Consider the following 13,941-nt stretch of genomic DNA (forward strand, 5'->3'; position numbering starts at 1 on the left):
GAATTGAAGGATAAAAGAATAGAAGAGAGAGAGAGAGAGAAAGAGACGCCTTCCATCACAGACTGAGGGCGAGATGGGCGAGTATTGACAGAAGAGAGTAACCCAGACACGCCCTTATGACCTAGGCCCTGAAGGCTACACCACCACCACCACCAGCTCCACCTCCACCTCCACCAGTCATGAGGTCTACAGTGGTGGTGGTGGAGGTGGAGGAGGAGGAGGAGGTGGAGGAGGATTTATAGGCGAGTGAGTGGACAAAACAAGAATATTCTAGGATAGTATTAAATGTCCGTGTGTGTGTGTGTGTGTGTGTTGTATGGATTGTTTGTGTATATGTATGTTAAGGGAGAAGGGGAACTCTCTCTCTCTCTCTCTCTCTCTCTCTCTCTCTCTCTCTCTCTCTCTCTCTCTCTCTCTCTCTCTCTCTCTCTCTCTCTCTCTCTCTCTCTCAATTATGACACCTGTCTGATTAGCTCCCAAAGGTACACGAAGGAGAAAAACAAGGTGGGAATTGAATTAAGGAAAGGAAGAGAAAGTCGGGAAGGGGATTGAAGGAAGGAATTTAAATGGAAAGGAAAAGGAGGAAAGAAACAAAGGAGACAGGAAAGAGAGGAAGAATGGAAAGGGAAGTGGAAGGGAAAATAGTAAAAAGTAAAATAATGAAAAGTGAAAAGGAAAGGAAAGCGAGGGAGGAAACAAGAAAAGAAGGAAGAACGGAAAGGAAGGGAAAATAAAAGGAAAAAGGAAAGCAAGGAAAGTAATGTGAAAAGATAAGGAAACAAGAAAGGAAGGAAGAACGGAAAGGAAAGAAAAGGGAAATAAAAGGAAAAAGTAAAGTAGTATTAAATGAAATGAAAAGGAAAGTGAGGAAGGAAGCAAAGGAAAGGGAGAGGAAGGAAGAACGAAAAGGAAAGTGAAAAAATGTTAAAAGTTGTGAAAGTGACAAGGAAAGGAAGCAAAGGAAAGGAGAGAGGAAGGAAAAACAAAAAGGGAAAGGAAAAGCAAAAATAACAGAAACATCTCCAAATATCTAAAAACCACATCACTTATTATCAAACAGGATCATAAACATTCAAAACAGCATCATGATTCCTCTCTGTATGCATAAGCTGAACCATTTATTTCAAAACACAACACAACCGTCATTAGTGTGAGACGGGGCTTGACTGCATGCATGGAACCGTCCCTCGTGGAAGACCTAACCTCTGTAACATGAAAACACTCCCCCCCTGCCTCCCTTCTCTCCCTCCCTCCTTCCCTTCCTTCCCTTCCCTCCTATTCCCTTCCCTCAACCCTTTCAACATATTATACCCCAAAATTGAATACTGATAAAACCGATGAAATTTTTCGTGGTCGTTGATAAATGTAGAAGTGTTTGACTACTTTGTATGCATGAAAACGTTCCTTGGAGGTGACGTTTAGCCGTGGAAAGAACGTTTAGTGAAGTGCCAAGCGAGGACGGAGAATAATACAACCGTTTTTACAGTGCAGGACGAAGAGTAACGATCTTGCAAACATACTTATAGTGCAGAACAAACACTCATGTTCATGGTAACGTATATCTGAGTGCAAAACAAACAAACAAACACTGAATCACTATGGAAACGATTTTATAGGAGAGAAAGAGAAACTAAGAATTAAACGTTTTTGATGGCATGGGAAACGTTTCTATAATGCCACACGAACACGAAGCTGGGACCAAATAGCTATGGCAACGTTTGTGTAGAAAGAGACGAGGAAACAGAGGCATGGCAACGTTTTTCAAGGCTATGGAAACGTTTCTATAATGCCAAACAAACCCCAAACGGCGACCAACTAGCAATGGCAACGTTTGTGTAGAAAGAGACGAAGAAACAGAGGCATGGAAACGTTTTTATAGTGGCGACAGAACGAGCGATAGGCGAGGAAAGTTGAGCGGGCGTGGCACATCAGCGGTAGTGTTGGGCGGGCGTGGGCGTGGGCGTGGTGTGCAGGCGTGGTGGGCGTGCAGGCGCGGGCGTGATGCAGGCGTCGGAGCCCCCCCACACGCCCCCACCACGCGCGGCCATCACACGCCCGCGCAAGGAGTTCTGAGGCGCGCACGCAATGCCCTCATGGATGTCATCTGGTATCCGTCCCTCCGATGTTCCACCAGATTGGTAAGTCACCCTTCCACCTGGCCTTCCACCCCTCCACCTATGTCCTTCCACCCCTCCACCTGTGCCCATCCACCCCTCCATCCCTTCATCTTCCTCTATCCTTCTACCCATCCACTCTTCCACCTCTGTTTCCTCCCACCATTTCTATCCATCTACCCATCCACTCTTCCACCTGTTTTCACCCTTCATCTCTATCCATCTACCCATCCACTCTTCCACCTCTGTTTCCACTCTTCATCCATCTTCCACCTTCATCTCCCCTCCGTTAACTTTTCTCCTCTCTCTCTCTCTCTCTCTCTCTCTCTCTCTCTCCATCCATTCTTCCACTACCATATTTCAACCTTTCCACCCTTCCACCTGTCCACTTTTGCTCATCCACTCCCCCCATCCTTTCGTCCCTCCTACTTTCCCTTCCCTCCACCCCTTCCATTCCTTTTAACTTTCCTCCTTTGTCTCTACGTCTCTTCCATCTCTCTGTTTTCCTTTCTATCAATGATTTCACTTCCCTTTCCTTCTGTCCCCATTCACTTGTCTCTATGTCTCTGTTCCGTTCTCTCTTTCATCCTTTCTCAGTAATTCCATCTCTCCTCTCCCTTTCCTTCCCTTTCCCTTCATCTCTTCCTTATCTCTCCTCTTTCTCTCCATCCACTTCTTCCTTCCCTTCAGTTCTCCTCCACCTTACCTCCTTCCCTTCAGTCCACATTCCCACCTCCTCCATCTCTCCATTCCTCCACTTATTTAGTCATACAATATTTCCTCCACCCGTGTTTCCTTCCTTCCTTCATTCATTCATTCATTCATGCATTCATCCTTTTCTGGTTCTCTTCATCTTTCCTCCGGCCATCTTTCTCTTCATCCCTCTCTCTCTCTCCCTCTCTCTCTCTTTCTCTCCCTCCTTTCCTCCATTGTCCTCCATTCTCCTTTGACCTTTGCCATAATTCTCTCTCTCTCTCTCTCTCTCTCTCTCTCTCTCTCTCTCGCTTTCCGCTCCCTTTTGTTCCCTTTCGTCCTGTTCTTGTCTCCTCCTCCACCTCCACCTCCTCCTCCTCCTCCTCCTCCTCCTCCTCCTCCTCGCAATTTCCGTTCCCTTCCCACACCTTTCCATTTATCTCTCCCTTTCTCTTCCTTTATCAAGTTTCCTCCTCCCATTCTCTCCAATTCCTCCCTTTCACTCTACTCTCTTTCTCTCCTTGTCTCCAGTTTCCCTCACCGCCCTTTCTATTTTTTCCTCTTTCAGTCCTCTTTTCTTCCTCTTTTTTTTCTCTTCCTTTTCTTCCTTTCTACTTTCATTCTCTTCCTTTTTTCTAGTTTTATTTGCAGTCTTTTTCCATTTTCTTTCTTTCATTTTTTTTCCTCTTTTCCTTTTCTTCCTTCTATTCTACTTTTCATTCTCTTCTTTTCTCTAATTTCCTTCACCATTTTATTTTATTTTCACTTCTTTTTCCTCTTTTTCATCCTTTTCCTACTTCCATTATACTTTTCTTTTACTTCCTTTTCTCTAGTTTCCCTCACCATTTCATTTTCTTCCTTTCACTTTTTATTTTTCCTTTTTTTTTCTTTCTCTTCCTCTTCTCATATTTCCTTCCTCTTTTTCCTTTCCAATTCCTCTCCGTCACTTTCTTGTCTCTTTCTCTCCATTCCTCATGTTTTCCTCTCAAGTCCTCTTACATTTATTCATCCTCTTCCTCTTTCCTCTCGTCTTCCTCCTTCCTCCTTCTTTACATTATTCCAAGCATCATCTCGCTCGTTTTCCTTCTTTTTCCTCATTCTCACTTTCCTTCGCATATTCTCTTTTCCTCTTTCGTCATCCTGTCCTTTCTATTTCGCCTCTGTTTCATTCTTCATTCATCTATTTATATATTTTTCTTCTTTTCATTCATTCATTTATTTTCTTTTTTCGCAATTCTTCTTCTTTAATTATGATCATCTTATTCAATTGCGTTATTCATTTTTTCCTTCATTTTTTATCTTTATTTATGGTCTTACTCCCTTATCATTCATTTCATCTCATTCAGTTTATTCATTCTTTCATTCCATTTCTCTATACATTCACCGTCTTCATTTCTTTCCTATTGTTCTGTCCTATCATTTTCCTGCTTGTCCTTTCCTTATCCTTTCATTCACGTACAAGAACAATCCACTCCTGTTAATCCACTCATCCATATTTATTTCATGTCGTGTACCTTGATCCACCTTCTCCACCTCCATTATTATCCCATCCTTTTCAATTCCTTCTTCTGTCCTTCCTTCCTTTGTTCCTCCATGCATGTTCCCTGCAGTGTAATCTTTTAATATGCTGTCCTTTACAATCTACAATACCTTCCCCTAACGTCTATAGCAACCTCGTAAAACACACACACACACACACACACACACACACACACAAACACACACACACATCAACAGCCCCCATCAAAGCGCCACGTTCAAGAGGATGTGGTCAACAGGCCCCGACGTAATGTTTTCCTCCGTCGCTGCGATGAGGCTAGCCGTGAATAACTCATGAGGGCCTAAAGGTGACTGGAGCTGGGTGGGTCGCGGTCTGGGTTGACGCCTCACGTTCACGCCTTTTTAAACAAGCCCAATGTAACTATCCCAGCCCCACCGTTGCCAGATTATCGTACTCAGAGCCTCGTATATCCCGGTTTCTGAACGATAGCTATTGCCAAAAGACACCAATATTTAACCGTTTTAACGATAACTATATATGAAGGCAGTTATTGGGGTTCAGAAGGCAGTTTTTGGGGTCGGAAATTGGGAAACATAGGAGGCTGAGTACGACAATCTGGCAAAGTTGAATTATTTTCCCAGCCCAACCGAATCTTTCTCAGCCCGAGGAAACCCAATCCATCCCGAGGAGCTGGTGTTGAGGCGGCGGTTGTCGGGTGGTCAGCGTGCGGGTGTGGTGAGCCCAAGGACCTAGATTTAAGTTCCATCGAAGGACACTGAGGCTGGTATAGAAGACACTTTCGCTTCTCATACCAGCTATTTCTAAAGGTCAAAGAGGGGGTCAGTCGGGTTCTAATGATTGTTTCTTCAGGTTCACGGTACAGAAGAAGGGTCAAACTACTACCAGGGTCATGAAACTACTCTTGAAAATGCCCACAACTCCTACGAAAGCCTTGTCAAATATGCGTTTCTTCAGGTTCACGGTACAGAAGAAGGGTCAAACTACTACCAGGGTCATAAAACTACTCTTGGAAATGCCCACAACTCCTACGAAAGCCTTGTCAAATATGCGGTTCTTCAGGTTCATGATACAGAAGAAGGGTCAAACTACCACCAGGGTCATAAAACTACTCTTGGAAATGCCCCCAACTCCTACGAAAGCCTTGTCAAATATGCGTTTCTTCAGGGTCATGGTACAAAAGAAGGGTCACACTACCACCAGGGTCATAAAACTACTCTTGAAAATGCCCACAACTCCTACGAAAGCCTTGTCAAATATGCGTTTCTTCAGGTTCACGGTACAGAAGAAGGGTCAAACTACCACCAGGGTCATAAAACTACTCTTGGAAATGCCCACAACTCCTACGAAAGCCTTGTCAAATATGTGTTTTTGGGCGGCGAAATGTCTTGCAATTCGACCCTGACAATTTCCAACCATTGCCGAGTGGCGGAAGATTACCCACATGCTGCCCAAATCTTCAGTCAATCGTAACTTCAGCGATTTCGTTCAAGAGAGGCACCGGGGGGCAGCATGGTCCAAATAAGAGTCATACATTCACGGCATTCACTATAAATAAAATTCACCTGCTCCACTATCGGTCTGGGGTCGTCCAAGGGGCCACTTAGGAGAGCCTACGAGCGCAATAGGCAGCACGTTCATAAAAAGATAAAGAAACGAAACCTATCCCAGTCCAGTGCAACCCAGCGGAGGTCAACCCAACCAAACTGAACCCAACTCAACCAAGACGAAAACAAAGCGGATCCCAACCAAACCAAACTGAACCCAACTCAACCAAGACGAAAACGAAGCGGAGGTCAACCAAACCAAACTTGACCCAACTCACCCATGACGAAAACGAAGCAAATTCAAACACAAACCTAACCGTGAACCAAGAAAGCCAAACCCAACGAAACTCAAACACACAAGCAAACACAAACACACACAAACACCAGACCCTCTCAGCCCCTTCCAGTGTTTCATATCTTGCCGCCGCCGCCACAACGCTGTCCCTGTTTCCATTCTTTCCCCTTTTTTGTTGTTCTGTTTGACTTCCGAGTTTGGTCCCAAGTTTGCAAAGTCTCGCTAACTCTGCGCGCATTTCCTTGTCCAATCCCTTATACTGTTTACGCTCTTTCTCCCCACAACCTGCTTTTCCTCCTCCAATTCCTTATACTTTTCCTCATCCAATCCCTTATACTTCTTTTCTTTATTTCCTTCTTTCCACAGCATTCTTTTCTTCATCAAATTCCTTATACTTTTCCTCATCCAATCCCTTATACTTCTTTTCTTTATTTCCTTCTTTCCATAACATTATTTTCTTCATCCAATTCCTTATACTTTTCCTCATCTGTCTTCCTTTTCCACATTCAATCCTTTCTACTTCCTTCATTCCCCTATCCATGTACCTCCTTCCTCTCCCTTCCTTTCGTGTTTCCTCCCTCTCATTTCCTCCATTTTCATTCCTTCCTTCCTTCCTCATCTGACTCATAACTGATCATTTATTTCCCCTTTTTCCTCACCCTTTCCACCTTCCCACCCTGCCAGTTTTTCCTCATCCCCATCTTTCCTTTCAATCCCCATCCTCGGTCTTTCCTTTTCCTCCCTTTCTTCCTTAATTAGCCTTCCCATTTTCCTATCCTCCATTGTTTTCCTCATTACCAGCCTCCTCATTCATCGTCCCCTGTCGTTCCCGCTTTCCTGTCCTCATCGCCTCTCACCACCACCACCACCACCACCACCACCAGCCGGCATATTGAAGGTGAGTGGTGGTTCTCGTGTGCCCAGGTGACTTAGGTGATGAATAGGTTACCTGGGCCGCCGGGAACACAGGTGGGATGCTATTTTTAGAAGTGTCAGAACAGAAACAACAACAACAACAACAACTACAACTACTACTACTACTACTACTACTACTACTACTACTACTACTACAATACCAGTGATACCAACTCAGCCTTTTTTTTTCCTCTCCGTATTTGTCAAGGGAACAGTGTGTGTGTGTGTGTGTGTGTGTGTGTGTGTGTGTGTGTGTGTGTGTGTGTGTTCCAGTTCCCAAATTAATTTATGTTTGCTCCGAGTCCACGTTTATTTTATTGATCTTTATTTATGTATTTATTAATTTTATTTATTTATTCTCATTCATCTGTTCCCGCACAAGTTATAAATTGCTTTCATTCGTATTTATTTGCATTATTTTTCTCTTTTTTTTTTCTTTTTTTTTTTTTTTTTTTTTTTTTTTTGTCTGTTCTGTTTTCTCATTTTTTTCTCTATTCTCTTTTCTTATTATTTTATCTATTCTCTTTACTTGCTATTTTTGTCTTCTGCTTTATTGTTTTTTTCTCTCCCCTGTTTTATTTTATCTTTTCTTCCTTATCCTCCTTTTCGCTCTCCCTTTTTTTCCTCTCCGTTTCTCCTCCATCCTCATTTTCTATCTTCCTTTTCTTCCTTTTTCTTCATTTCCTTCATTCGCACTTTCTCCTCTTCCTCCTCGTATTTGCTCTTCCTATTTCTTCCTTTTCCTCCTCCTCCTTCATTCTCATTTTCTGTCCTTCCTTTTTTTCTCCTTTCCCTTCTTCATCTTCATTCTCGTTTGCTCTTCTTCTTCGTCTTCTTTTTCTTCTTCTCCTTTCTTGTTTTTCTGTCCTTCATCTTCTCCTTCATTCTCCTTATTATTATTATTATTATTATACAAACAAACAAAACTATACAAACGAAATCATATACAACAAACAGAACAGGAAAGGAAGGGAGGAAAAAGGGGAAAAGGAAAAGAAAAAGAAAAGAAAAATAATATCAATGCTTTTCCATAAATTCTCCGTATGTGGGTTTTGCTTTTTTCACGTTTTCCAGCGAGATTAAGAATTATTTTTATTTTGTGTACCATTATTTTATTTGTTCTGTTAGTCCATTTTTTATATCCATTAACCTTTATTTCGAACCGTATCCACCCTCGGCCCTGGTCAGGTAAGTATTGAATTTATTAGTTTAGGTTTGTTGATGTTGTGTTTGTGGTGTGTTTGTGTGACTAGCTCGAAAAGGTATGGCTATTATTGTTATTATTACTATTATTATCATTATGGAAGTAAGGATGTGAAGTATGGAGTAGTAGTAGTAGTAGTAGTAGTAGTAGTAGTAGTGATGGTGATGGTGATATTAGACTATGAATATATATAACTCAATTTTTGCCCACCACCCCCTCAAAAAAAAATCGTCCCCTACCTTCTCTTCCTCCTCCAACCCAAGGTAAAGAGAAGGGCGTCTATTCTCTTTACCTTGCTCTAACCTATTCTCTCTCCTTATCTCCCCTTTGTTCCTTCTCCTTTTAGTTCCTCCCCTTTCTCCTTTCCTTCCTTCCTTTCCTTACCCAGTTCCACCCTCCTTGGTCTTCTTTCTCTCTCTCTCCTTTTCCTCTCATATCCTCCCTTCCTTTCCTCCCTCTATCTTTTCCCTCGACCCTTTCTTTTTTTTTCTTTATTGTTTTTCCTTCTTTTGCCTCTGTATTTCCCTTCCTCGTGTCCTCCCTCCCTTCCTTTCTTCATTGCCCATTATTTTCCCTTTCTATTTTCTAACCTTTCCCTTCCTCTCTTCCCTCTCTCAACCTTTCCCTTCCATCCTTGAGTCCTTCCTTCCTTTCTCCTTTTACCATTATTTTCCCTCCTTCCCTCTCTCTCTCCCTCCCTCCCAGCAGGTTATGTATGTTATATCGAGTGTCATCAGTGTGCTAATAGTGTGTTCGTTCGTTCGTTTCAGACACCGGAGGAGAAGTACGCTCGATTCAAGGGCCTCACCAACATCATTATGAAGAAGGTATGTACCGTCTTTATGTCTGTTTGTCTGTTTCACTTTTCACTGTTTTTCCTCGTTTATGTTTTCGTGTGTCCTGTTTGTCTGTTTTTGTGACCCTGTGTGTGTTTGTGTGTTTGTGTGTTCGTCTGTCTGTGCGCTTGTTTTTATATATCCGTCTGGCTGTGTGTCTGTCTTTTTTATTTTCTTTGTTTTGTCTGTGTGTCTGTTATCTCTGTCTGTGTGCTTGTCTGTCTGTGTATCCGTCTCCCTCACTGTCTGTCTGTCTGTATACATGTCTCGTTACTGTTATTTTTTTCTGTTCGTCTTTTATAGTTATGTTTTTTTGTGTTTGTCTGTATTTATTGATGTCTTTTTCTGACTCCTATCTGTGTCTGTTTGTCTGTCTGTCTGTCTGTCCGCTTCCTGTCCTTCCTTGTCCTCATTCTGTCTGTCTGTCTGTCGTCCATTTCTTTATTATTTTGTATTTTATTCGCCTGTGTCTGTTTGTCTGTCTATCTATCCGTCTGTCTGTCTCTTAGTTTGTCTATATTACTAATAATTTATCATCGGTTATTTTTAAGTGTGTGTGTGTGTGTGTGTGTGTGTGTGTGTGTGTGTGTGTGTGTGTTTTCTGGTATACATATTCATTGGTATTTTATATTCAGATTAAAATTAACTTAGCATTTAATTATACTTGATTTCAGCTTTTTTTTTTTTTTTCTTTCCTCTAATACATTGAAATATACACTTTGATATCCTCCTCCTACTCCTCCTCCTCCTCTTCCTCCTCCTCCTCCTCCTCCTCCTCCTCCTCCTCCTTTTCATGATCTTCCTTATCCTCCTCTTCCTCCTCCTCCCCATCTTCTTTGAGTCACATTTATTTTCACCTCCCATTTCTTTCCCCATTTTTCTCTCCTTTCCTCCTTCCCTCCTTTCTTCTCTCCCTCATTACCTCCACCCACAACTCTAATGGAGGATGAATTACGGTCCTCAACACCTCCATTTATCCACCTGAACTCGGAGGAAAGTGGAGGAAAAAGGGAGGAAAAGGGAGGAAGGGAAAAGTGGTGGAGAAAAAACATAAACAGAGACAGACAGAGAGTGGAGGAAAAAGGGAGGAAGAAGGAAAGGGAGGAAAGGTCGTGGAGAGAAAACATAAACAGAGAGACAGAAAGTGGAGGAAAAAGGGAGGAAGAAGAAAAGGAAGAAAGGTGGTGGAGAGAAAATGTAAACAGACAGAGAGAAAGTGGAGGAAAAAAAGAGGAAAATGAAGGAAAATGGAGGAAAAGAAAGAAGAAAGGAATGAAGTGAGGAGAAAGCAGGCAAAAAAGATAGATAGATAGATAGATAGACAGATAAATATAGATAGATAGATAGATAGATAGATAGATAGATAGATAGATAGATAGAACTTACATTAAAATTTGAACTATACCAAATACACACACACACACACACACACACACACACACGAGGGAATCTATCTTAATGTGTAAGGCTTAGAATTCTTGACCAAAAAAAAAAAAAAGTAAATAAAGAGGTAGTGTAGGAGAGAGAGAGAGAGAGAGAGAGAGAGGATGAAAGTGAAATGGACTTCTGTGGGTGGCTTACAGAGGGCAAAGAGGAGGAGGAGGAGGAGGAAGAGGAGGAGGAGGAGGAGGAGGAGGAGGATAGTAGGATGAAGTGAGGATGTGAGAGGAGGTAAAGGATTGCGTATGGATGAAAGAGGATGAAAGGAAAAGAGGAGGAAGAGGAGGAGGAGGAGGAGGAGTATTGGTGCAGCAGACAATACGTGGAAGCTAATGCGGTAAAGAGGAGGAGGAGGAAGAGGAAGAAGAAAGAAGAAGAGGAAGAGAGAAAATGAGAATGAAGGAGAAGAAGGAAGAAAAAGATGAGAGAAAATGAAGATGAAAGAGATGGTGAAGGGAACGGAAGGGAGGAAAGAAGAATGAAGAAGAAGGAAAAGGAAGAGAGAAAATGAAGAGAAAATAGGAAAAGTAGAAGGAAATAGAAGAGAGAATGGAGGAGAGGGAAAACGAGGAAGAGGAAGAAGAGAGAAAACTTTAGATGAAGGGAAGAGAAAAAGGAAGAGAGAAAATGAGGAGAAAATAGGAAAAGTAGTAGGAAATAGAAGAGAGAAAAAGAGAATGGAGGAGAAGGAAAATGATTAAGAGGAAGAAGAGAGAAAACTTGGGATGAAAAGAAGAAGAGAAGAAGAGTGATAAAGACAAGGAGGAATGAAGAAGAGAATAACAAATGAAGGGAAGAAGTACAAAGAGAAGGAGGAGGAGGAGGAGGAGGAGGAAGAGGATCACACAGAAATATTATGAAAGAACACAAAGAGGAGAATATAGAGAAACACATTGAAGGAAGAGACACGAAGAAGAGGAAGAAGAGGAGGAGAAGGAGGAGAGAGAAACTAGAATAAAGAAAGATGTAGATGATAAATAAAATGAAAGTGGAAAGGAAAATATAGAAGAAGAAGAAGAAGAAGAAGAAGGAAATGATAACAAAAGAAAACTTGATAAAAAAGAATAAAGCAAAAAAAAGTTACATAAATAATAATGTTAAAAAAATAAATTACACAAAAGAGAAAAAGAAGAATGAAAGAAAGAAGAGAGAGAGAGAGGAAAAAAGAGAAAGAGAAAGAGAGGCGATTACGAGAGATGAAAGGAGAGATGAACCAGGAAGAAAAAGATGACCGCGACTCGAAGAGAGGAGGAGGAGGAGGAGGAGGAGGAGGAGGAGGAGGAGGAGGAGGAAAGAGATTGACGATAAACATGTCAGAAAAGAATAAAGAAGAAAAATGAAGAGGTGGATAAGTAGGAAGAAGAAGAGGAAGAAGAAAAAGAAGAAGCAGAGGAAGACATTAGACCAAAGTAGAAGACTGAAAAGGAAAAGAAAGACGAAGATGGAAGAGGAAGAGGAGGATGAAGAAGAGGAAGAGGAAGAGGAGGAAGAAGAGAAAGAGGAAGGCATCTAATTACAACCCCTGTGTGGCTCTGGACGCCTACCTGTGTGTGTGTGAGAGAGAGAGAGAGAGAGAGAGAGAGAGAGAGGCAAAATAAATAGGAAACAGAAAGAAGATATGATAAAAGGCAAGAGGAGGGAGAATAAACAGGGGAAGGGAGGAAGGGAGAATAAAAACAAGGGAGAAGGGACACAACTAGAGAAAGAAGAGTGGAAGGAGAGAGAGAAGATAAAGGAGAGAGAAGAAGAAGAAAGGAAAGACAAGCAAGGGAGAGGATGAAGTGACGAAAGGGAGAATTGAGAAAAGGGAGATTAGAAGATGGATGGAAGGAAAGGGAAGAGAAGGGAGAGAGAAGAGTGAAGGAAGGAAAGGTAGACGATAGGAGAGAGTGGACAGGCAAAGAGGGGAGGGAAAGAGGAAGAGAAAGAGAAAGTGATGGAAGGGAAGGAAAGTTAAAGAAGAGAGGAGAGAAAATGGAACCAGGAAGGAACGGGAAAAAAATAGAAAATTATAGATTAGAATACATAATGAAGGAAACGAAAGAGGAGAGAGAGAGAGAAGGGAGAATGAAGGAAAGTAATGAAAGGGAGATTAGAATAGGTGAAAGAGGATTGAAGGAAGGAAAGGTAGGTGAGAGGGAGGAGAGAGTGCACAGCCGGAGAGAAGGAGGAAGGGAGGTTAAGGTAAGGGAGGGGAAAGTTAAGGGAGGTAAAGGGAGAGAATAGTTTGGGAGCGTTAATAGGGAAGGGAGTGAAGGGAATGTGGACCAGGAACTCCCTTATAAGAGGAAGAGGAGGAGGAGGAGGAGGAAGAGGAAGGAAGGAAGGAAGATTGCAGGTAAAACGTTCATTATGTCAGGTCTCTCTCTCTCTCTCTCTCTCTCTCTCTCTCTCTCTCTCTCTCTCTCTCTCTCTCTCTCTCTCTCTCTCTCTCTCTCTCTCTCTCTCTCTCTCTCTCTCTCTCTCTCTCTCTCTCTCGGCAGCAGAATTTCGGATAATCTTCCAAGCATGAACGTGACTGTGTATGTGTGTGTGTGTGTGTGAGTGTGTGTGTGTGTAATATATATCCTGATTTTCTTTGTATTGTTCCTTTGTTCTCCTTCCTTTCCCTCCTCCTCCTCCTCCTCCTCTTCCTCTTCCTCTTCCTCGTCCAAATCCTCCTCTTCTCCAAATGAAAGGTTACGGTGAGCACAAGAAGGAGAAGGAGGAGGAGGAGAAGAAAGAGGAGGAGGAGGAGGAGGAAGAGGAGGAGGAGGAGGACACAAGCAATAAAATAAGAGAGAATTCCCTTAAAATATGATATTGCAAGTAAAATATATACGTTCAGTGTGTGTTTTCTGATTTAGTGGTCGGATTCCTTTACCTCTCTCTCTCTCTCTCTCTCTCTCTCTCTCTCTCTCTCTCTCTCTCTCTCTCTCTCTCTCTCTCTCTCTCTCTCTCTCTCTCGAGTTTGTGTGTGTGTGTTTGGAATGCTCTTAGGCACTGTGTCTCTGTCTGGCTGAGTGACTGACTGATTGGCTGACTGATTGGTTTGAGTGGCTGACTGATTGACTGGCTGAGTAGCTGATAAGATGGCTGGGTAACTATTTGGCGGCTTGACTGAATGACTGGTTGTTGACTGAATGGCTGGCTGACTGGCTGACCAACTGAATGAATGACTGGCTGGTGGTTGATTAACTGAATAGATGACTTACTGAATGGCTGACTGACTTGTTGACTGATTAACTAACCGACTGACTGACTCACTGAATGGCCGATTGACTGGCTGACTGGTTAACTGACCTATTGACTGACACATTAGCTGGTTGACTGACATGCCTGACTGGATAACTGGCTCACTGGTGGACGGCTGGCTGTCTTGACTGAATGACTGGGTGA

The 13,941-nt window shown here is 42.4% G+C and overlaps 1 protein-coding gene across 7 annotated transcripts in view; it reads left to right on the forward strand.

The window, feature by feature from the left end:
- The window catches only part of LOC127010319 (multiple PDZ domain protein-like), a 174,991-nt gene that overhangs the window by 132,924 nt on the left and 28,126 nt on the right, over positions 1-13,941 (forward strand). For 5 of the 7 annotated variants that reach the window (XM_050884193.1, XM_050884194.1, XM_050884197.1 and 2 more), the window contains exon 5: positions 9,058-9,114. In XM_050884193.1, the coding sequence (XP_050740150.1) occupies positions 9,058-9,114 (57 nt within the window). Of the gene's footprint in view, positions 1-1,464; positions 2,139-9,057; positions 9,115-13,941 lie in introns of those variants that run through there. The other 2 variants (XM_050884199.1, XM_050884198.1) reach the window with 2 other exon arrangements.

This window comes from Eriocheir sinensis, chromosome 43 (genome assembly GCF_024679095.1).
Source record: "Eriocheir sinensis breed Jianghai 21 chromosome 43, ASM2467909v1, whole genome shotgun sequence".
In the NCBI taxonomy this organism is placed as follows: Eukaryota; Metazoa; Arthropoda; class Malacostraca; order Decapoda; family Varunidae; genus Eriocheir; species Eriocheir sinensis.